The sequence below is a fragment of the Fistularia commersonii genome, chromosome 23 (assembly GCF_037954325.1).
Source record: "Fistularia commersonii isolate RoL2024-O1a breed Wild chromosome 23, RoL_Fcom_v1.0, whole genome shotgun sequence".
Classification (NCBI taxonomy): Eukaryota; Metazoa; Chordata; class Actinopteri; order Syngnathiformes; family Fistulariidae; genus Fistularia; species Fistularia commersonii.
In genome coordinates, this window is record NC_141306.1 from 10,375,623 (window position 1) to 10,397,908 (window position 22,286).

A 22,286-nucleotide genomic window follows, 5' to 3' on the forward strand; every position below is an offset into this window, starting at 1 on the left:
TGCGGACACAGTTTTGATTTTATGTCCAGATCTGTAAAAGAATAGAGGCTACTTTGATAAGTGATGGACTATTGCGTCTTATTTTAGCCTTTATTTTGTTATGACATGCCAAGATCATATTAATTTCTATACTTCATGCCATAGCAGAAGGAGGGTTTAGCTTTTTTTCACCACTTAGATTATCTGTCTGCCACTGCAAACCGGTTTAAATCATTACTGACAGTCCTATCTTTCTTTCGAAATGACGGGTTTAAGAGGAGTGACCTCACCTGCCAAACTTGTGTGGCCGGTTCAAGCATGGATGGCCCGCTTGGAAGAATATTTCAGTGACTTTTTGATGCGATATTCATTTTCAGCCCGACATGGATGACTCCTGGACAGTGCTCTACAGTCTGTATGACAACTTCCAGGCCCTCCTCAGCGACAGGGACAGCCAAGGGTCACCGCAGAAAGGTAGACGTATTGTAGAGGTTGACTGCAGGTTAACGGCATTCTAAGCTGACAAATTTATTATGATTCACATTTCCTGGAAGCGACTGGTGCTTGTGTGACACATTTAGGCATGGATCATGGTCTTGAAAAAAATCTCTTTCTTTTTGCCTATCTTTCTTTTTGTCTGTCTCTTTCTCTCTATTTTTGTAATCCAAAGATGAATCCAACATTCTATAGTGAGGTGCTGGCAGATTAATAATGATAACAACACCAGCAATAATGATGATTATGATGATGCTAATAATCATAATAATAATAAGTAGCACAAAAAGAAGGAAAAGGACATGAAGAGCTATTATTATGATGGTGGTTATACAACTACAACAATAATAATAATAATTGGGTTTGCCAAACCAGTATACATGTGTTTTGTACATCGGAAGATGGCATTTGATTGTGTCCCATAGTCAATCCTGTGGGTGGTGGTCCAGGAGTATGAAGTACCGAACCCCGTTATACGGGCTCTTCGGTATGACTGTTGTTGGAGCTTGGTCCTCATTGCCGGTTGTAAGTAGGACCCGTTTCCAGTGACACATGGACTCCGCCCTCTGGACTCCTTGCCCTTTGTCACCGATTTGGTGGCTGCAGGATTGAGTCTCTGCTCTTTGCAGATGATGTGGTTCTGTTGGCTTCATCAGTCCACAATAAAGTCCAGCTCTCACTGGAGCGATTTACAGCCAAGTGTGAAGTGGCCGGGATGAGGATCAGGACTTCCAAATCCGAGACCATGGTGCTCAATCGCAAACAGGTAGAATCCCCACTCCAGGTCAGGGAAGAAGTTTTGCCCCAAGAGGAGGACTTCAAGTATCTCGAGGTCTTGTTCATGAGTGAGGGGAGGATGGAGTGGGGGGTCGACAGACGGGTTGGTTCGCCGTCTGCAGCGTTGCGGACTCTGTACTGGTCTGTTGGGGTGAAGAGGGAGCTGAGCCAAAAGGCGAAGCTCTCAATTTACCAGTTGATCTACATTCCCACCCTCACCTATGGTCATGAGCTGTGGGTAGTGACCAAAAGAACGAGATTGGGGATACAAGCGGCCGAAATGAGTTTCCTCCACAGGGTGGCCGGACTCTCCCCTGGAGACAGGGTGAGAAGTCCGGTCATGCGGGAGGAGCTCGGAGTAGAATCACTGCTCATACACATAGAGAGAACCCAGATGAGGTGGCTCGGGCATCTGGTAAGGATGCCTCTTGGTTTAGTTTAGTTTAGTTTAGTTTAGTTTAGTTTAGTTTAGTTTAGTTTAGTTTAGTTTAGTTTAGTTTAGTTTAGTTGTGTGACACCGATTGGTCAACATGTTGTACCCTACATAATACACGTAATACACACAATAGGAACATAATGTTCCTGTTAATGTTCCAATAATGTTCCTAAATAATGTTCCTAAATGACGCTTGACACATATATACAGTATATAACAGTGACCAGTAAATAAATGGGTGATAAGGACGTTTAATAAATGGCTGGTAAAATCTACCTTACGCTTTTGCCTGTGATCAGGTGTCTAAAATCAAATTGTAAATGACAGTAAATACCAACTTTCTTATATATTGTCAAAAAAATCAGATGATGGTCCTGATGTCAAGCGAATATGATGTTTTCTTCTTGAAAATAAGCTTATCATTCGGTTTGTGAAAACTTTCTGTTTTTTGTGCGAAGCTACAGCTAAATGGCCTCAAGGGTATTGGAATCTATTTAAATATCTATCGAAATATATTTATTTCACCATTTGGGTAGACAGAGATCTCGTTTGTTAACAGATCTCGTTTATCATGACAATGCCACTTAACTCAATGGTTGGATGTAACCCAGGGGTGGACAGTTCATTTTTACAAGGAGCCAAACCAACAATAACTTTAACTTAATTCTGCTCAGCTTTAATTATGGGTGCCGTGACGCAGGAGGTAGAGAAATCATCTTTGGAACCAAACATTCCTGGTTCGATTCCTGGCTCCCCCTAGTGTATCGAAGTGTCATTGAGCAAGACACTGAACACTTAACTGCTCCCCTGGCACTGATCAACAGCATGCCAACTGCTCATGGTTCATCCATGATGGGTTAATTGCAGACAATGAATTTCCCTATGGAGATTAATAAAGGGTAAATAATAACTTTATTTATGTCCTGTTTTAAAAGGCAGTCAATTACATATTTTGATTAACTGCTTCTGAGCAGCAGAATATCAGAATCATTCGTGGTGGAGGATCTGGATCTTGGTTTGAGGAACTTCATTAGTGAGAATGTTTGTTCACATACATGAGGGTGATTTTAGAGTCTGCGGTTATCCCACGTTACAAGATGAGTAGATTGGCAATGTTGAGAACATTGCAGCTCCTTTAGCTTAAGTTCCAGATATCTTGCAGTCTCCTCAACCCTCCACATCAAAGTGCGTCGCAAGAAAGTGTGTGCTTTTTCCTCGGGCATATTAATACCCTCTATCCGAAAATGGCTTACTTCTGACGATTTGGTGGGATATGAAGTAACTCGTCTTGACAGCTACATTTCTGGGTATGCAAAGCTTTGGAAAAAGTCCTTGTTGATTTTGCAGTGTAGCTAGCAAAGCATCTGACTCCCTTGCATGTTCTTCATCAGACAACTTGATGAAGACAAGTCAGAAAAACTGTAATCCTTACACACTGTGATCTGTGTACCACAAACCAAGTACACCAATTATTCTTTAACTTCTGTAAATTGATATTTAGCAATGGCTTATTGAAAACATGGCAGTCTGCATCAACTTTTCTTTTTTTCTGCATGAGCCAATTCGAGGATTAAATGGTTAGCATCACTCGTCTCAGTTCACGCACCCACCCATGTATGTGCTTCCTCACCTAAAGAACAACACTGTTTTCTAAATTAAAGTGACACATTTGTATAACAATAAATGTTTTTTCATTCATGTTCTGATTGACCAAAAGGCTGGTTATGGCCGTAAAAGGCCCAGGTCCGATATAATCAATAAAAATGACTAAAATGGAGCAGCTGTGGCACAGTTGGTAGTGCAACTGACCGATTCCAAACCGCTCCTTTCTGTATATCAAAGCGCACTTGGCCTGGTTAGCACCTAGCATGGCGGCTCTGTTTCCTTGGGTGCGTGAATGCCATCTAGTGTACACACTATATTGATGAGACCAATTACTGTTGAAGGACATGGTTGTGTCTGTGCTGCAGGGATATTGCGATGGAATCTTCAAAAGATGTTGGAGACCCATCCATCATGTGTTGTTCTACTTATCAAGAGTTTAGTCAAAGACCTGCTGGAAAACCTGAGTGAGGTAAACAGGCATGCTTTAATTTGAATCACTGGATACTTTTTGATTCACTTTTAGCTTGCTAATTCAATGGCTTTTTTATATAACAGCTCCACAAAGCCCATTCCTGCATGTGCGTGGTCCCAAAACTGCACACTCTCCATTCCGTGCTTCTTCAGGTGAGCCAGGGCTTTGCCGCACAAAACCAAAACCAATATGTTGCTCAAAGTGCAGATGAATGGCTGTGATTTGACATAATTGCCCTTCCTTTTTGCTATTTCCCGTAAAACTTGCAGTCAAGTGTCATTATCCCTACCACCTTGTACCAGGATGTATATGAGTGTTTGAAAAAGCTCCTGATATTACCACTTCCTTATTCTGCATTGGTACTAAACATCCTGAGGAGCATCAAGATGGAAATCACCACACCAGGTATCATGGTACCATGATCATGGTAGATACCCTAATTTAATACTTTAAATTCTCTACCTTTCTGTCGACAGGCTCTTTATATCAGAGAAAAGTAATTGCGGAACAGAATATAAAGAGCAAGCATTTCAATTTGCAGGAAAAGTAAGTTTCCATCTACAGAATGACCAAAGTTCAACTTCCTTTATTGCGACCGTTTTCTCACATTTTATTTTGCTGATTTCCCCTCAGGATTTTTGTGCTGGCGGACCCAGCTGTGATTTCTGGTCCCCTGGAAGCATCAGTAAGGGAACAGCTGCAAGTGCCTGGTTTGCTGAAGGACACGGCCGCTCAGAAGAGATATCTAGTGTTTCGGTGTTTGCGGCGGGGGCTTGACCAGTCATGTCAAAGCTCTGAATTGGTTCGAGTTCTTGAGGTAAGCAAGCATTTGGAAAGGTTCAGCAAAACTGTAACTAAATGACTGACTTCGTGCTTACAGCACCATATGAAGGCCCCTGGTTCAATTCCGGCTTCCTCTGGGTCCTCGGGTTTCCTCCCGAAGTCCAAAATATGCAGTAATTAATTGTAGACCCCCCCCCCCAAAAAAAAAAATAAAATAATTGCCCCCATGTGAGTGAGAAAGTGAATGGTTGTTTGTCTTTATATGACATGTGACTGATAGTGAATTGTTGTATGTCTCTCCTCGTTTCTAACATTCATTATCACGCCAACTCAGCAACACCAATTAATTCTCCCACTTTAATTCGCTACTCAAAACACCTCTATTTAAAGCACACTATCACCTTTAGCTTTTAGTTACTTATTGATATGTGTGGGTGTATATATGTTATATATGTATATGTGTATGTGTATGTGTTTGTACATGCATATATACATATACATATATCTTCTTTTCCTTTTGGCTTTTCCCTTGAGGAGTCGCCACAGCTAATCAACCTTCTCCGTATTCTCCTCTCTAACTAATTTCATATCACTACATCCAAAAGTATTTATATGTATATGTTTGTAAATAAAATATATGGTATTATTAGAGACACTAACACTGTATGACATTGAATCAGAGAGTGAATGGTTGTACGCAACTTTTGCAATGATGACTAAGGTGGCCCATTAAATAGGTAAATTAACAGATGACTGGGCATCGGTGAGACAGTGGATACGGTGTGCTGTAGGGGTAACAGAGAAGTTCAAGGTGGAGGTGGGACTCCATCAGGGATCAGCTCTGAGCCCCTTCTTGTTTGCAACGGTGATGGACAGGCTGACAGAAGAGGTGAGACAGGAATCCCCATGGACCATGATGTTTGCGGATGACATTGTGATCTGTAGTGAGAGCAGACAACAGGTAGAGGAAAATCTAGAGAGGTGGAGGTATGTTCTGGAAAGGAGAGGAATGAAAGTTAGTCGGAGCAAGACAGAATATAGGTGTGAATGAGAGGAACTCGGGTGGAACGGTGAGGCTGCAGGGAGTGGAGATCAAGAAGCTGGGGGATTTCGGGTTCTTAGGGTCAACAGTCCAGAGTAACGGAGAGTGTGGAAAAGAGGTGAAGAGATGGGTCCAAGCAGGTTGGAATGGGTGGAGAAAAGTGTCAGGGGTACTATGTGATAGAAGACTATCAGCCAGAATAAAATGAAAGGTGTACAAGACAGTGGTGAGACCAGCGATGATGTATGGACTAGAAACTGTTACAATGACCAAAAGACAGCAGGCAGAACTAGAGGTTGCAGAGATGAAGATGTTGAGGTTCTCTTTGGGAGTGACCAGGATGGATAGGATCAGGAATGAATCCATCAGAGGAACAGCACATGTTAGATGTTTTGGAGAGAAGGTCAGAGAAGCCAGACTGAGATGGTTCGGTCATGTACAGAGGAGGCATAGAGAATATATTGGTAGACGGATGCTGGAATTGGAGCTGCCAGGCAAGAGGTCTCGAGGAAGACCAGAGAGAAGATTTATGGACGTAGTGAGAGAGGATATGAAGATAGTTGGTGTGAGAGAGGAGGATACAGAGAATAGGGTTAGATGGAGAAAGTTGACTCGCTGTGGCGACCCCTGACGGGAAAAGCCGAAAGAAGAAGAAGAAGAAGGAGAACAGATGACTAGACAATTGTCACACTTACATAGCAGAACAACTCGACAATTTTTCTTCACTACGACATCGGCTGAAAGGATCTTCTTTGACAGATGCAATAGAAATATCATCTTGACACCAAATGTGGATAGGTCAAAGTGATGCCCTTCCAAGGCCTGAGCAGGTTATGTGAAAACAAAAGCACAAATCTGTGACCTCTCCCAGAACCCATGGGGAATGTATTGAAGTGCCAATCTGACTGAATATCACCTCAAAAAAGTGGCGGATCCCTGCGCGCTGCACACTGATTGGACATTACATTCAGAGGAGGCTACAATGATAGAACTGCTGCAATAGTGGTAGAATGCGATTTTAAAAATTCCCCAAGATCGCTCTTACACCCCTGGCTGTATATCTTTAAACTTCATGTGGATGAGAGTGAACAGTAGTCTCTATACATGGCCCTGTGATCAACTGTCGACTGTTTAAGGGTAAACCTCGTCTGTCAACATTGGAAAAGGCCCCCCTGCAAACCTGAGTGCAGGATAAAATTGAAGGATTGCTAGTTACAACAACTTCAGTAATAGTGATTACATTGGGAATGATGATGAATGAGTTCAGCTATCGAAATATCTATATATAACAGAGCAAGACCAATTGAGGATTTTTGGAGACAATGCTATCAATTACTTCTGAATACCGATGCATAAGTGATTTTTTTTTTCCAAATTGAGAAGAGTAATCAGTAATAATCAGTAAAGAGTAGCTGAAAGTATCAGCAGTCCAACTGCTCATTAAACAGGCCCGAAAAAAAAAAAATTCTCACCCAATTTTTATCATCTATAATGATTGTTTCATCACCGCATCCAATGTTGAACAGGCATACATTGAATTTAAGATAAGAATATTATCTTTTATTTATCATTCCAATATTTAAATTACCCTCCACTTTTATCTGCATTATACACATTTTATATGTTCTTCTTAGTCTTGTTACTCTAACCTTACTCGATTGGCAGCTAAAACATGGTAGTACTAATTTTGGACCCCTCTCCCTTGAAATTGGACATGACATGACATGCTGTGGTCAAGAAAAAATGGAAAGTAGATCTCTCACCAAAAATTCCCCTGGAATTCGTACTGGCCGGTGAGGTGTCAAGGTCGTCCGTAGAGGTAGAACACAGCCCCAACACGACCCATGGCAAATGGTCTATCCGGGTGTCATCCAAGAGTGCGGTCCGTAATGCCACCTTGAGGGACCAGTGAAACCGCTTGCACAAGCTGTTAGCCTGAGGGTGGTACGCCGTCGTATGGTGCACCATTGTCCCCAAAGACTCTGCCGGTGCTGACCAGAGAGCTGACACAAACTGACGTAATGTCAGATAGGGTGCTGAATCAGGCGACCCAAGAGGACAGAAAAGCCAGAGACAGCGGTCGTGGATGACAACGGGACCACCTGGTGGTTCGTTTGACTGTGATGAGCTCTGCGAAGGAGGCAGGGGACCCACCAGGTCGACATGGACATGGTCGAAATGCCTGGACAGAATTGGAAAGGGCTCAAGGGCCACCCGAACAAGCCGGTGAACCTTGGCGCGCTGGCACACTACACAAGCTGCCGCCCACTCCTTGACATCCCTACAAACACCAGACCAGAGTAACACTGACGCCCGGACCCCTGGGTGTGAGAGCAAGTGCACAGTGCAAATCAAAAACTCAAGCTTCGAGAACTACCAGGCGAGGCCGGCCAGGAGAGACGTCACAGAGAAGGCCAGGGCCACCGTTTTGCACAGCCACATCCTCCAGCTCAAAGTCAGTACGCAATGACTTCTGGGTGAGGACGTTCGTGTTGCCAGGCTGGTCAGCGGCCATTGCCATAAAATCAATCCCAACATGCGCTGGGCATACAAGAACCTGCGACAGGCAATCTGCAGGATTGGCCTTCCCAGTCAAATGCTTAATGCCTGTGATGAACTCAGAAACAGCCGCAAGGTGTCGCTGCTGGTGAGTTTTGACATGGCGAAAGTCAAAGGCCCATGAAGGAGCAGCCCTCCAGAAGAAGGCGGAGGTGCCACGCCGCCAGATGCAGGACCAATAACTCTCTGTCGAAAACACTGTATTTGTGTTCACTGTCCTGTAGTTTGCGGCTAAAGAATGCAAGGTATTGCCAGGTATTCTCCACCCACTGTTCAACCACGGCCCCCACAGCAACATCAGATGCATCGGTCATCAATGCTAGGGGAGCTGTGGGCTTGGGATCGGCTAGGAGGACCGCAATAGCTCGGGCCCACTTGGCCCCATCAAAAGCCCAAGCCCGCTCCAGAGTCCAGACAACCGCATCTTTAGCCCATTAGGACTGATGCCCCATAAAGTGGCAGAAGGAGATGGGCAGTATGAGGGAGGAACTGATTGTAAAAACTGACCATGCCCAAGAACTCCTGCAACGCCTTAACTGATGCCAGGTGAGGGAACTCAGACACAGCCTGCAGCTTCGATGGCAATGGAACTGCACCAAGGGGTGAAATGCAGTTCCACGGACACCTCGACCCATCGGACTTGGGCACCATGTAAAGCGTGGAGGCCCAGGGGTTGTTTAGACTGCCTCACGATTCCAAGCCAATGGCAAACGGCTCCCTAGCAGTCGCTAGTTTGGCTGTATCCAGGTGCCTGACCTGCACAAAAACAGGTGGCCCTACTATGGGAATGAAATGCTCCACACCATGTGTCGTAGAAACGGTGGAAAACATAGGCGTCATCAACAATGAAACTTCTGCCAATAGGCATTGTTAAACATCCCATCGTGTGTCCATGGCCCAAATACCTTTGTTTCTCATGGGTAGGTGGCCAAAGACAGTGCGTCATCAAGACAGCGGTTCGCAACATCTGCGGCTGCATCCTTGTCCCAAGGCTCCGTCCACAAGGGCTACAGCGCTGCACTCTGGATGACAAATGGCCTAGCTGTCAGCAAGATGCAGTCGGCCTTCTCCGCCAGGCCACGGTAGTCGCCGCCGGCCAAATGCCTGGAGTTCGCCAGGATTGCACATACCAAGGCTGGAAGCCGATGCAGAAAAACATTTTGAAAAAGGAACCAAGTGTCACCAGATCCTAGCAGTAACAACTTGTTCACCATAAGATCAACAACAGAACCATCTCTCAGACCAGACATGGAAAGCAGCCTGTCCGCCTGTTCCGTGGCAGACAAACTGTACCTCTGAAGCAGGAAATCCCTTAACGCAGTATATCTACCACGCTATGGAGGGTCACACAACAACTCGATGACCTGCCTCGTGGTCTGCTGGTCCAGCACTGTGACGACTAGGAAGTATCTGTCATCCTCCGACAAAATTCCACGCAGGTGGAAAATGGCCTCCACATGCTGGAACCAAGTGGCCAGGTCACTCTGCCAAAACTCCAGCAGCCGGCCAGCCGTGACGGGCAGGGCCGGTTGAGCGAGTCGGGGCAACGTAGTTGAGGTAGTATTGCACGTATCCTCTGAGTTGGACCTGATCAGTTTAGGATCACCAATATGGTGTTTTGCCGAGAAAAGACAACAGAGGTGTGTAGGAGTTTAACACTTAAATAAAGAAACACCAACAAACACCATTAAACTTGAACATCTATATATACTCAGCTTAACATCACCCCCCAGCCCTCAGTCCCGTGAGTGAGAGGCCACATCCTTTAGTGTGCACTACAATGCAACAATATCAGACTGGTTAGCATGCAATGTGAGCAAACCATGATGTCTTAGGTATCTGCACACACTTGCTGTTTAAAACTGGCTAATTTTGTATACATTTTCTGTATCCCAGGCTTTGGAGGATGACATTATAGATAAATATTTCCAGGATGTTGTCCAGGCTATGGAGCAGCATATAGAGGAGCATACAGGTGGTCATTCTGGATATCTGCAAAGATTGCAAAACATTTACAGAGACATCTTAAGTGTCTCAGAAGAAGGTATGTTTTCTTTATTCTGCCATGCTGAAGTGGTTTTGGGATTGTCGTGTAACCAAAACTGTTTTCCTCAAAGGGAGAACGATAGATTGCAGCACCACATGCAGCACTGTGTGCAACACCGCGATGCCTTTGCCGGAGGTCATATTGCTCTTTTGGAAAAATGAGCAAGATCTATGTGAGTCCATCAGCTGACATCGTTCCTTTTTGTAAGATATCAAGTGAATACGTGTCTCAGAAGGGGCGGCACGGTGGCGCAGTGAAAAGCTTACGAAAGAAGAGATCCTAGTTTTATTCCGACTGTGGGTTTTCCCACCTCCCACAGTCAAAATTATGCAAAAGGTTCATTGGAGACATGTCTGCAGAAGTCATATAAGTCATGGTGAATGAAGATTTTGACAAGGAGGTCATTAGAGACACTAAATTGCAGGTGTTTGAATGTGAGAGTGAATGGTGGTTTGACTCTGTATGTGATCCAAGTGGGTCCAAGGTGTACCTTACCCTGAGTGCAGGATAACCAGTATAATGATTTAATGAACATGTCTTAAAAGTCACTGTTGTGGTTCAAATGTGCATTCCATGTGTTTTCACCAAAGGTGATCTGCTGGTAGAGTTCGCTCTGGGCTCAAACAGTAGCCTCGATGGAAAAGAAAAGGAGGGACAGAATTCAGCACAGTCCAAAAACACCATGAACCAGTCATTTCTGACACAGGGTGTTTTTGATGACACCAGACAATGTTACCTCAGAAAAACCACGTCAACTATGACAAGAAGAAAAGCATTTAGGAAGACAGGGCACGCAAATTGGGTGAGTGAAATGATGGGCCAGATAGAGGCTTGTCTTGGAAAATCCCAAATCCAACAAGAAGCCTGGACTCACACAGCACGGGTAGTGGTGATGGGGGACAACCGTGTGCTGGGAAGGCTTTCCCGAGTGTATCACTCAATTCAGTAAGCAGCCATTTTTTTCATTCAATCATTTGTTTTCAAATATACACTATCTATTTTTAAAAGTACTCCATGGTTGTGTACATTCTCTTTATCCCTCACTGTTCATCTGGCATACATCTCCTGTTTAACTCTTTTCAGTCAGCAGTCCAAATATTCTAATTTGACCAAGAACCTCAACCTGCAATTTTACTACATCCCAGTCACAGGAGTCCAGTCTTCAGTCTGTTCACCTGTGAGTTATTCTGGGTCACTCAATACCGTAATTGTTGTCAAGTGTTTATCATGAACACTCTCACTGTGAAACATTCTTTATAGGAAAGTCCATGTCCGACGGATGACATGTTGTCTTATGCCTACTTGCTGGGAAACATGGACCCCTGGTACCACAGCACTATCAGCAGTCTTAGAGAGGTGATACCTAAGTTTGCTGAATCGGTAACTGATTTGTTGGAATTCTATGTCATTAACTGGGGAAAGACCATGGTTTCAGTGACAGTTGTGTAGGAAACCTGGCAGAGACCAAATACCAAAAGGGGTTGATATAAACATCAGGTTCAACCAGTGATTGATGTGCAAGGCTAGAAATTTCAATGGGCTTTGTCAGTGTACACTACAGTGAACGTTATATGTACAGAAGGGAAAATTTGCATTCCATTCGCATCCTGTTTATTCTTGTTGTTATTGTCACTCTTTTTCTGTTCTTGTCCTTGTCATTTTGGTTGTCTATTCTCACCTTTGCTGTTGTTTTTTCACTCTGTTGTCTATTTTTATCCTTGTTATTGTTCATTTTGCTGTCTATTTTTTTGTGGATGTCTTTTGCTATTCTTTTAATTGTCTCTTTATTTATATTTATACTCATATTTATTGATATTGTCATTGTTCCACGCCTGTGACAAAAGAATTTCCCCTATGGGGATCAATAATGTATTATCTTGTCCTGTCCTAAAATGCATTAGTTAGACCAATAAACAACATTTTGTTGATGGTGGAAATCTTACGAATCCAGAGGTCATCAGGAATCGATGTTTGTGGGATGTTTGTGGGAAGTTGCATTAAAACCCATTAAGTAGTGGCAAAGTGGTTAGGGCCTCTTCCTCACAGAAAGAGGGTCCCTGGTTTGATTACAACAGGGGGCCTTTCTTTGTGGAGTTGCATATTCTCCCCTTGTCTGGTAGGGTTCTCCTGTTTCCTGCCATCGTCCACCAAGGTGAATTGGAAATTTTTTTTCCCCAGACATGAAATAGAGAGTGAATTGTTGTTTGTCTCTATATGTGGCCCTGTGTTCCACTGGCAACCACTCCAGGGTACTTCCTGAGTTGCCCCCAAAGACAGTTGTGATAAGCTCCACCCCCAGTTTGACCCTGAGTTTAGGATAAGCAGTATAGATGATGAAGGAATGGATGAAAAGTCTTGAGATTTTTTGAAACACAGTCCTTGTTTCCGGATTGGTTGAGGACCGTTGATTTCTGCAGAGGTCTGACAGTGGATTCAAGGGGACCGGCCAATAAAATGTGTCAATTATTCAAGTCTGCTCTGTCATTTTTGTTGGTTCTGAAAGTTCTGCAGTGTTTTTTCCCTGTTGTTACACATGGCAAATCTGGATGATTGGGCAGTCGAAGTCACATGAGCCGAGAACGTCATTCAGTCAAAAATTATGACTTTGGAATTTCAGATAATGTTTTACAGTAATTGTTCTACTTTCAGATTGGATAAAACTGTGGCTCTAAAAAGGTAATTCTAAAATGCTATGATTCTACATGAAACTCTATCTCCTGCTGCAAACTGAGTTTTGTCAGCATCAAATACCATCTAAACTTGCCTACCGATGCAAATCTATAACAAATTTCCCGCCATCCTTCACAGGAAATTCTTGGAACCTGTGTTTCCACATATTTCACACATTTCCCATTTGATTGTTATGTTTTTTTCAGTTTTAAACATCTCCGTTTTGGTAGCACCTCTCAGAATGCCATTTGTATGAAGGTTCTCAGACATCCGGGTCTCAGTCAATTGTTTTGAAATCTTTTCATGGCAACTGGACTCTCATCTGAGAAGGTTCTTCAGTTCTAGCAGACTGTGGGAACTGCTCGGGCTGGAATCGGGCAGTGGTCCAAGTCAATAGGGTCTGTTATGTTAATGAATGAGTTGTTTTGCAGCAACTAGGTTGAGAGGATCTATTCTGTTAATGAACGAGTTGTTGTGCAGCAGTAACTAGATTGTATGAGATTTTATGTTCATCTGTATGTCGATATATGTGTGTGTTGCTCTGGGAACAAAGTTACGAATTCTGTGGACTCACCTAAGCTGGGATCTGGAGAAGTTCTTGTAAGGCTACTGTGTAGACTGCATAAAACAATAGAACAGTTCACTTTGGCCATGGCTTGCAATCGAGTAACCGGGGGGAAATTTTGTTTGATTTGTTGATTTCCCTAAGTGAGTTGCAGGGTGTGTGTTGATCTGTCTTGGGGAGAACCTCAGCAAGACGTTGTGTGTAGGTGAAAAGTTGTCTTGGAGTCCCCTTCCTCTGTGCTATGAAGGTCGTTTTTGATTCCTCTCTCAAACCACCCGTCTCGTCTGGCCAGAATGCAGACTTTGCTGTCTCCAAAGGAGTGGCCCTTGTCTATAAGTGGACCACAGAGTCCTACCCGGAAAAAGTGTCTCTCCCGTGTTGGGCCATCTGGTTGTTTTTTCTTTCTAATATAGTCGTTATCACAATTCTCATTGCACTGAACGGCATACACCACATTCTTGACTTTGTGTGTCCTTGACTTTGCACTTCCTTGTGTTCAGTGTTTCCTGTCAGTTTCTGTTTAAGAAAAGGCCCAGTTAGGGTAGCTCAAGAATTTACGGTTTCCCTACCTGTTGGACCTGTTTTCCAACTTGCAGTGGTTGTTGGAATGTTCTTCGTCCAATGTTGAAGTCTTGAATACCACTAGCTGGTGCTCAAGATGGTGGTGAGAGTCAAACAATGAATAATCATTAATATCATTAATCATTGATCATTAATAATGATCATTGTGCGCCGGTGCATCCAAGATGAATAACTAAGTCCAGTTGCCACAACAGGATCTGAAAACAAATTTCAGTTTCCAGCCACCTCTGTCACATTTTGGAGGTGACTGACAGAAGTTTAAAATTGGTAAAAAAATGGTCTTGAATCAAAACGCAAAACCTGATGACTCATAATTTAGTTTGACTCCACAAACACATTGTGCGTTATTAATTTCCACCATGCAATTCATTATGAAACACAAAAGCAGCAGAAAGAGTGTTTATACTTTATTATGACTCCTATTTTACTATAATTTCTCTCCACTGCAGTTTTTTAGTCATTACAAAACAACAGAAAAGAAATTCTTTCTATTGGAAACACTGTGTTACTACTTTCGCTGCGGGAATCAGCCAGTCAACCTGCCGCTGTATTCTGTTAAGGTATCTGTCAGCTCACTTTATTAATATTCAAAGAAATTCATGTTTCTTATAATCTAGTTACTGGATACAAAAATAGTTTTAACCAATCTTCACATGTAGCTCATGGTTTTACATATTTAGATTACCTTATCTGGCAGTGATGAGAGGACTGTCGTGGAAGAAGTGTTTCTGTCTCACCTGGAGGTTGCCCTGGATTCAAGGGAGCTCAACAAGCAGGTCCAAAGTACGATTCTGACTTCTATTTTTTCTGTGTCCTTGATAGTCAAAGGTGAAGTGATATCAAACAATGTGTTGTCTTTATCAGGAAAACAGTTCACGTCTCAAAGGAAGTCAAGAGCAGATGTCCAATGGGCAGTCATTTCACTTAGTTACGTGAAGGTACAAGAGTGTTTCTCTTTGGTGCCAAGTTGTAGGATAATACTTCATTGAAAGCAAGAGCTTTGCTTGAGATACTTTATTTCTTGTTTACAATAGAGCACTTTAAGCAAACGGGTTGAAAAAAGAGAGACAGTTGTCAAGTGTAGGCTGGTTGCTGTATCTGTATCAGAAACGTTGACTCCAGGTTGGTCATCCAAATGATATTCTATTTATTTTATATATCTTATATCTTGCGGCTTCATAAAGCCCACCCAAAAGCCTTTGATAGCATGTGTTTGGTTTGCTGTGATCTAAAAATGTCCCCTATGTGTAGATGAGAACTTCCTTGCCATAAGTTTTGACACCATGAAGCCACAAGACAAAAGGGTAGGAAATTACTCTTATTCTTTACAGATTTATTGTCATATTCATAAAAGGATTTATGTAGTATATCAATAGTGAAAAAAATGTTTATTTATGAATTTTTCTCCCTCGCTGAAAGACAATTCGAACCCCGAATATCTGCATCAAGGCAGTGGATGATCGAACGCTTTCAGTGTGCCTGGATAAGGACTCCCGCAGGACCTACAATGACGTCCACAGGTTACGTAACATTATTAATTTCAATTTATGCTTCAATATAGGTTAAATATTTGAGATTTACTGTAGAGTGAAGGCGGCAAAATATTCTGATTCATAGCAGATTACAGTAACATTTTACATATAGATATAAACTTTTGTCAATCAGGCCACCAGTGTGACAGGTGGTTTTAATCACTTTTAATCAATTCTTTTACTTAGGGGAAGTAAAGACTCCCTCCAGCCCTCCTCAAAACCTTTTTTTTTTACTTTAAATAATTTAGAGTGCACATTTTAAAGTGTGTGCACATTTCTCCAAGCCTGCCTTGGGGGGGCACGGAGCAGTGTCTCCCTGTGCCAGTCCCAAGCCCGGATAAATGCAGAGGGTTGCGTCAGGAAGGGCATCCGATGTAAAACTTTTGCCAAAACCAAACATGCAAGTCAACCAAAACTATACCATACCGGATCAGTTGCGGACCGGGTTAACAACGACTGCCATTGGTACTGATGACCTACAGGGTACTAATGGAAATTGGGCTACTGTGGGTCGAAGAACAAGAACAAGAAGAAGAGGAGGAGTGCGTGTTCGGAAGCAGAGAGAGAGGAGGAAAGGAAAGGAAAGAGCCTGGGACTGAGAGTAGGGACTTTGAATATTGGGACTATGACAGGAAAAGGTAGAGTTGGTCGACATGATGCAGAGTAGGAAGGTGGATATAATGTGTGTCCAGGAGATCAGGTGGAAAGGTAGTAAGGCTAGACGCTTAGGAGCAGGCTTTAAGTTGTACTATTATGGTACAAACAAGAAGAGAAATGAAATAGGAGTTAACTTGAAGGACAAGTTCGTAAGGAACGTCCTAGAGGTGAAAAGAATGTCAGATAGACTTATGAGTCTGAAACTGGAAATTGAAGGTGTGATGCTCAATGTTGTTAGTGGCTACGCCCCACAGGTGGGATGCGAATCTGAAGAGAAGGAGAAATTCTGGAATGAGTTAGATGAAGTGATGCAGAATATTCCCAGAAATGAGAGAGTGATAATTGGTGCAGACTTCAATGGACATGTTGGTGAAGGCAATAGAGGGGATGAAGAAGTGATGGGCAGATTTGGTATCCAGGATAGGAATGCAGAGGGACAGATGGTGGTAGATTTTGCAAAAAGGATGGAAATGGCTGTAGTGAATACCTTTTTCCAGAAAAAACAGTAACATAGGGTAACTTATAAGAGCAGAGGTAGGAGCACGCAGGTAGACTACATCTTGTATAGACGAGGTAACCTGAAAGAGATCAGTGACTGCAAAGTAGTTGTAGGTGAGAGTGTAGCCAGACAGCATAGGATGGTGGTTTGTAGGATGACTCTGGTGACAAGGAAGATGAAGAGGACAAAGGCAGAGCAGAGGACAAAGTGGTGGAAGCTGAAAAGGGAGGAGTGTTGCATGGTTTTCAGGGAGGAGTTGAGAAAGGGTCTGGGTGGTCAGGGTGAGCTTCCAGATGATTGGACAACTACAGCTAGTGTTATCAGGGAGACAGGTAGAAGAGTACTTGGCGTGTCATCTGGAAGGAAAGTAGATAAGGAGACTTGATGGTGGAATGAGGAAGTGCAGGAGTATATACAGGGAAAGCGGTTAGCGAAGAAGTGGGATACTGAGAGGACTGAAGAGAACAGACAGGAGTTCAGGGAGATGCGGCGAATGGTAAAGATAGAGGTAGCAAAGGCAAAACAAAGGGCGTACGATGACTTGTATGCTCGGTTGGATAGTAAGGAGGGTGAGAATGATCTATACAGGTTGGCGAAACAGAGAGATAAAGATGGAAAGGATGTACAACAGGTCCGGGTGATTAAGGACAGAGAGGGAAATGTATTGACAGATGCTAGAAGAGTGATGGGAAGATGGAAAGAGTACTTTGAAGAGCTGATGAATGTGGAAAATGAAAGAGAGGCAAGGGTAGAAGAGGTGACTATTGTAGACCACAAAGTTGCAAAAATTAGTAAAAGTGAAGTGAGGAAGGCATTGAAGAGGACGAAGAGTGGAAAAGCAGTTGGTCCTGATGATATACCTGTGGAGGTGTGGAAGTGTCTAGGAGAGGCAGCGGTAGATTTTCTGACTAGATTATTCAACCGGATCTTAGAGAGTGAGAAGATGCCTGAAGAATGGAGACAAAGTGTGATGGTGCCTATTTTTAAGAATAAAGGGGATGTGCAGAATTGTGGCAACTATAGAGGGATAAAGTTGATGAGCCATACTATGAAGTTATGGGAAAGAGTAGTGGAAACTAGACTGAGAGCAGAAGTCAGCATCTGTGAACAGCAGTATGGCTTTATGCCGAGAAAGAGTACTACAGATGCAGTATTTGCGTTGAGAATGCTAATAGAAAAGTACAGAGAAGGCCAGAGGGAGCTGCATTGTGTTTTTGTAGACCTAGAAAAAGCATAGGACAGGGTGCCAAGACAGGAGCTCTGGTATTATATGAGGAAGTCTGGAGTGGCAGAGAAGTATGTTAGACTGGTGCAGGACATGTATGCCAGCTGTGGCACACTGGTACGGTGTGCTGTAGGGGTAACAGAGAAGTTCAAGGTGGAGGTGGGACTCCATCAGGGATCAGCTCTGAGCCCCTCCTTGTTCGCAATGGTGATGGATAGGCTGACAGATGAGGTTAGACAGGAATCTCCATGATGTTTGCCGATGACATTGTGATCTGTAGTGAGAGCAGACAACAGGTAGAGGAAAATCTAGAGAGGTGGAGGTACACTCAGGAAAGGAGAGGAATGAAAGTTAGTCGGAGCAAGACAGAATATATGTTCGTGAATGAGGGGAACACGGGTGGAACGGTGAGGCTACAGGGAGTGGAGATCAAGAAGCTGGAGGATTTCAGGTACTTGGGGTCAATAGTCCAGAGCAACGGAGAGTGCGCAAAAGAGGTGAAGAGACGGGTCCAAGCAGGTTGGAATGGGTGAAGAAAAGTGTCAGGGGTACTATGTGATAGAAGACTTTCAGCCAGAATAAAAGGAAAGGTGTACAAGACAGTGGTGAGACCAGCGATGATGTATGGACTAGAAACTGTTACAATGACCAAAAGACAGCAGGCAGAACTAGAGGTTGCAGAGATGAAGATGTTGAGGTTCTCTTTGGGAGTGACCAGGATGGATAGGATCAGGAATGAGTCCATCAGAGGAACAGCACATGTTAGATGTTTTGGAGAGAAGGTCAGAGAAGTTACACTGAGATGGTTCGGTCATGTACAGAGGAGGCATAGAGAATATATTGGTAGACGGATGCTGGAATTGGAGCTGCCAGGCAAGAGGTCTCGAGGAAGACCAGAGAGAAGATTTATGGACGTAGTGAGAGAGGATATGAAGGTAGTTGGTGTGAGAGAGGAGGATACAGAGAATAGGGTTAGATGGAGAAAGTTGACTCGCTGTGGCGACCCCTGACGGGAAAAGCCAAAAGAAGAAGAAGAAGAAGAAGAAGAAGAAGAAGAAGAAGAAGAAGAAGAAGAAGAAGAAGAAGAAGAAGAAGAAGAAGAGTGCACATTTTGCAGTAACCAGACAGTATGAATGTCAAGATCAAAGGAATTTATCATTTAACCATACTGAAATATGAGGCCTATTTATCAATGAATTAAAGTGTTGCTGTATGGTTTATTATTTTAAATAAGTTTAGTTAGAGCTTAAGTTTAAGCTTAGCAGGGGATTTGCAGCCCGGTCCTATGCCAGCGCTCTGGGTTGTCTGGGCATCGTCGGGCAGCATAGGAGAAGAGCCATCCGCAATACCACCGAAGCGGCAGAGAGGGCCTCAAGATGGCTGTGGCTCAAGAGAGGAGAGCCATGGAATCATGGTAGCTAGCGTGCCAACTGGACACAAGTCGGGGCCTGATCAGCCCTGGCTGGGTCACCTGGATGAGGGTGTATGATGTTGAAAGACCCGAAACACCCGATGATCCCAGGAACATCACTGAGGATGTGTCCAGGTGCATCAGTAGATGTATTTACACAACAAAGTTATTTGAAATAAGGTCATGAGAGTAGAAAAATAGACCTAGGGGCCTAAAATTACCTGGAAATTCACACATACAAGGTTACTTTTTAAGCAGGTGCATTATCAACTTGAAACCGCTTTGTTGGATTTTGTAATTATAATTACATATCATCTCAAGCTTTCTACAAATTGTGATTGAAAATAATTTCATATCGATTTTTGAAACTTAATTCAACTTCTATATGAACGGTTCTCAAGCAAATGGATAAAACATCGAAAGTGTATTGATGGTTTTTTTGTTGTCTTTCTCTTCAGATTACAAATTGCTCCGTGCCTGCGCCCTGGATCCAGCATCAAGTCCTGGCAAAGTTGCAGCACCGAGCAGGCGCTACCTTTGAGCAATTATATCTCCCTTCCAATCAACACTTTCACTGGAGTGACCCTGTGACGATCTTTATATTTCATTTCGTGGGACATGACAAACCCATACAAGACATGCTGGTACGAGATCAGATACTATTGCCATGCAGCAAAAAGATTCCTGGTTCAAATTCTGTTGAAAATTGGATTCTTTGTGACTGAAGTTCCCAACTTTCCACAATAATTTATGAGAGAAGTGGGCCACCTGTTAATACTGACTTGATGTGTTCCCTGTGTATTTCAGAATTGATCCCATCTAAGTCCCAATTCCTGAGTGGCGCCCTTCGTTGAACTGAGGCCTTTAGGGTCATGACATCAGAACCATTTGGACTGTTTTTTTTTGACCAATTACAAAACCAAAGGGAATTCTTCTGGACCATGGAACTTCTGGCTTTTTTAAGGGAATTTAAAAAAAGCCTTAATTCCTTGAGTTGCTTACCGTTGTTTTGTTATAATAGTTTTTTTGTGTGTTAATATTCAACTTGTATTTCAATGTTATTCAGTATCAACCTTTCATGGTGAAGTGAAAGTTAGAGAAAAAAGAAAAACACGCACATCCGTTGCCCAGGTAGGGATGAGTGCTGGATCAAAAGTATTGACATAACAAAGGTTTGAAAAAAAATGTTCAATAAATTATCTTTAATTTTGGAGCACTCTTGGTGTGTGTTTTTTTTCTCAGACATTTGTAAAGTGAAGGAGTTATACACCTAGACTCTTGTTCTTACTTATGGTGCATAGCTGGCTGCCTTCATGGCCAGGGTTTCTGCAGACCCAAAAATCAGCGATCATAGTCTTTCTCTAATGAACCTCCCATTCCTCTGATTTTCCTAGGTTAATGGGTAGGAGCAACACTTGTAACAGTTCAGATTTTTGTCATTAGTAATTACTCAAGCACTTCCGCCACATAGCAAGAAGGTGTCTTGCTCAGAAAAAAATTAAACTCATTAATTCACAGAATCTGATTTAACATTATATTTAGCATTAGTTCATTGGTTAATATATTAGATGAAAACAACATTATCCTTAAACATAGCTGACACAATTAGTTTTGCCTATTCTGTCAACATCATTTGTAACACGAGTGGCTTACCATTACAGTAACACCAAGGGAAATGAAAAGAAACCAGTTACAAACTGGTAGCCATGACAGTCTGGCAAAGAATGGCTGTGACAAAGGGGCTGGAACTGATACAACAACGGATGTGGTGGTTATTGGCATGAGAAGAACAATGGTGTATGACAGGAAGTGATGAGACAATACAGGGATGAATACAGATTTCCATATGAAACAGGAAGACCTTGAGACATAAAGACACCTGCATGGTGTGTGGAAGGTGGAGATGCGGGTAAAGTTTATGTCGATCGATAAAAAAAAAGAACACAACCAAATCTGGAGGGCAACCATGAGAAATGAAGTAAGAGCCACAGAAAAAACAACAAACAAGCCTATTCACAAACATAGTTTTATGTACCATCTAAAGTGGCACAAATAAAATGAAAAAAAGAACAAAATTACACAGTAAAGAAATTCAGATTCTAATAAATTCACCAAATAATATTGAAAATGAATAAAGATGGTAATTGATAAAATGTGCAAACATTGGCGAAGTAGTTATTTTCAGTCCATTTAATAGCATATTCATTCATTCATTAACAATAATAATAATAATTCATAATAATTTATTAATCATTTCAGTAAGCTTTAGAGCCATCTTCTGGTATCATAGCTCAAGGTCTGTGTCCCATTCCATCCTAAGCAATGTTTTGGATTTTTCCCACTTTGGCATTATTATGTTAGCATCTCCTACCTTGACAAGCATAAGCAACTTCTCCAAAGTCCCAGGGCTCTCTCATTTCACAGGTCCCAAAGTAGCATGGCTTGAGCTACTTCATCCTGCCAGGCCCCCACCATTATGTCTTTTATGAAAATAAAGCCCCTGCTTGTATCGTGTCACCAGAACATGTAACTGTTAACACTACTGCTATCATTTGTATGAGATCATTTGTGGCTGTTCCCTACCAACCCTACCTCAACCGGTCGAGGAAAAAGACCGCCCGCAATGAGCTCGGAGATGCTCAAGATCTCTGCTGGTGTCGTTTCCTCGCCACTGTCAACAAATGTTTGCTCATGTTGGGTCAGGACTGTTAGGTTTCTATAACAAATTTTAAAGGGAACCCCGCCTGGGAGGACTAATAAATATGCTTTACTGTTTGTCTCATACAAGAATGTGTAGTTTAAAAAACACATTTCTTCAAAAATCTCAATTTATAATACATATTTTAACGCAGTGGCTCCGCCATTGCTTTACTAGTGCAATGCATTCCAGGTCGTATGAAAGTTGCTCGTCTTAACTTTGGCTTTCCTATAGTGTTAACTTTCGCTTGGG

General features: G+C 42.7%; 1 protein-coding gene across 2 annotated transcripts; it reads left to right on the plus strand.

Moving 5' to 3' along the window:
- Positions 1-350: 350 nt before the first annotated feature.
- Positions 351-20,480, plus strand: pik3r6b (phosphoinositide-3-kinase regulatory subunit 6b). Of its 2 annotated transcripts, none has more exons than XM_086170724.1 (19): positions 351-453; positions 3,658-3,761; positions 3,848-3,916; positions 4,034-4,169; positions 4,241-4,310; positions 4,398-4,581; positions 10,045-10,192; positions 10,266-10,367; positions 10,786-11,140; positions 11,279-11,372; positions 11,456-11,551; positions 14,462-14,572; positions 14,693-14,795; positions 14,877-14,950; positions 15,047-15,134; positions 15,264-15,316; positions 15,432-15,532; positions 19,795-19,980; positions 20,144-20,480. In XM_086170724.1, the coding sequence occupies exons 1-18, from the start codon at positions 363-365 to the stop codon at positions 19,925-19,927; spliced, it is 2,112 nt and encodes a 703-aa protein (XP_086026850.1). In that variant the 5' UTR covers positions 351-362; the 3' UTR covers positions 19,928-19,980; positions 20,144-20,480. The 2 variants fall into 2 exon arrangements, with proteins under 2 accessions (XP_086026850.1, XP_086026851.1); XM_086170725.1 differs by having other exon boundaries at positions 10,045-10,123.
- The last annotated feature ends 1,806 nt before the right edge of the window (positions 20,481-22,286 follow it).

Coding starts and splice junctions, on each gene's coding strand:
- pik3r6b (XM_086170724.1), top strand. CDS start 363: ATGGATGACTCCTGGACAGTGCTCTACAGTCTGTATGACAACTTCCAG. Junction 3,762..3,847: donor TGCTGGAAAACCTGAGTGAG/GTAAACAGGCAT, acceptor TTTATATAACAG/CTCCACAAAGCCCATTCCTG. Junction 11,141..11,278: donor CGAGTGTATCACTCAATTCA/GTAAGCAGCCAT, acceptor AACTCTTTTCAG/TCAGCAGTCCAAATATTCTA.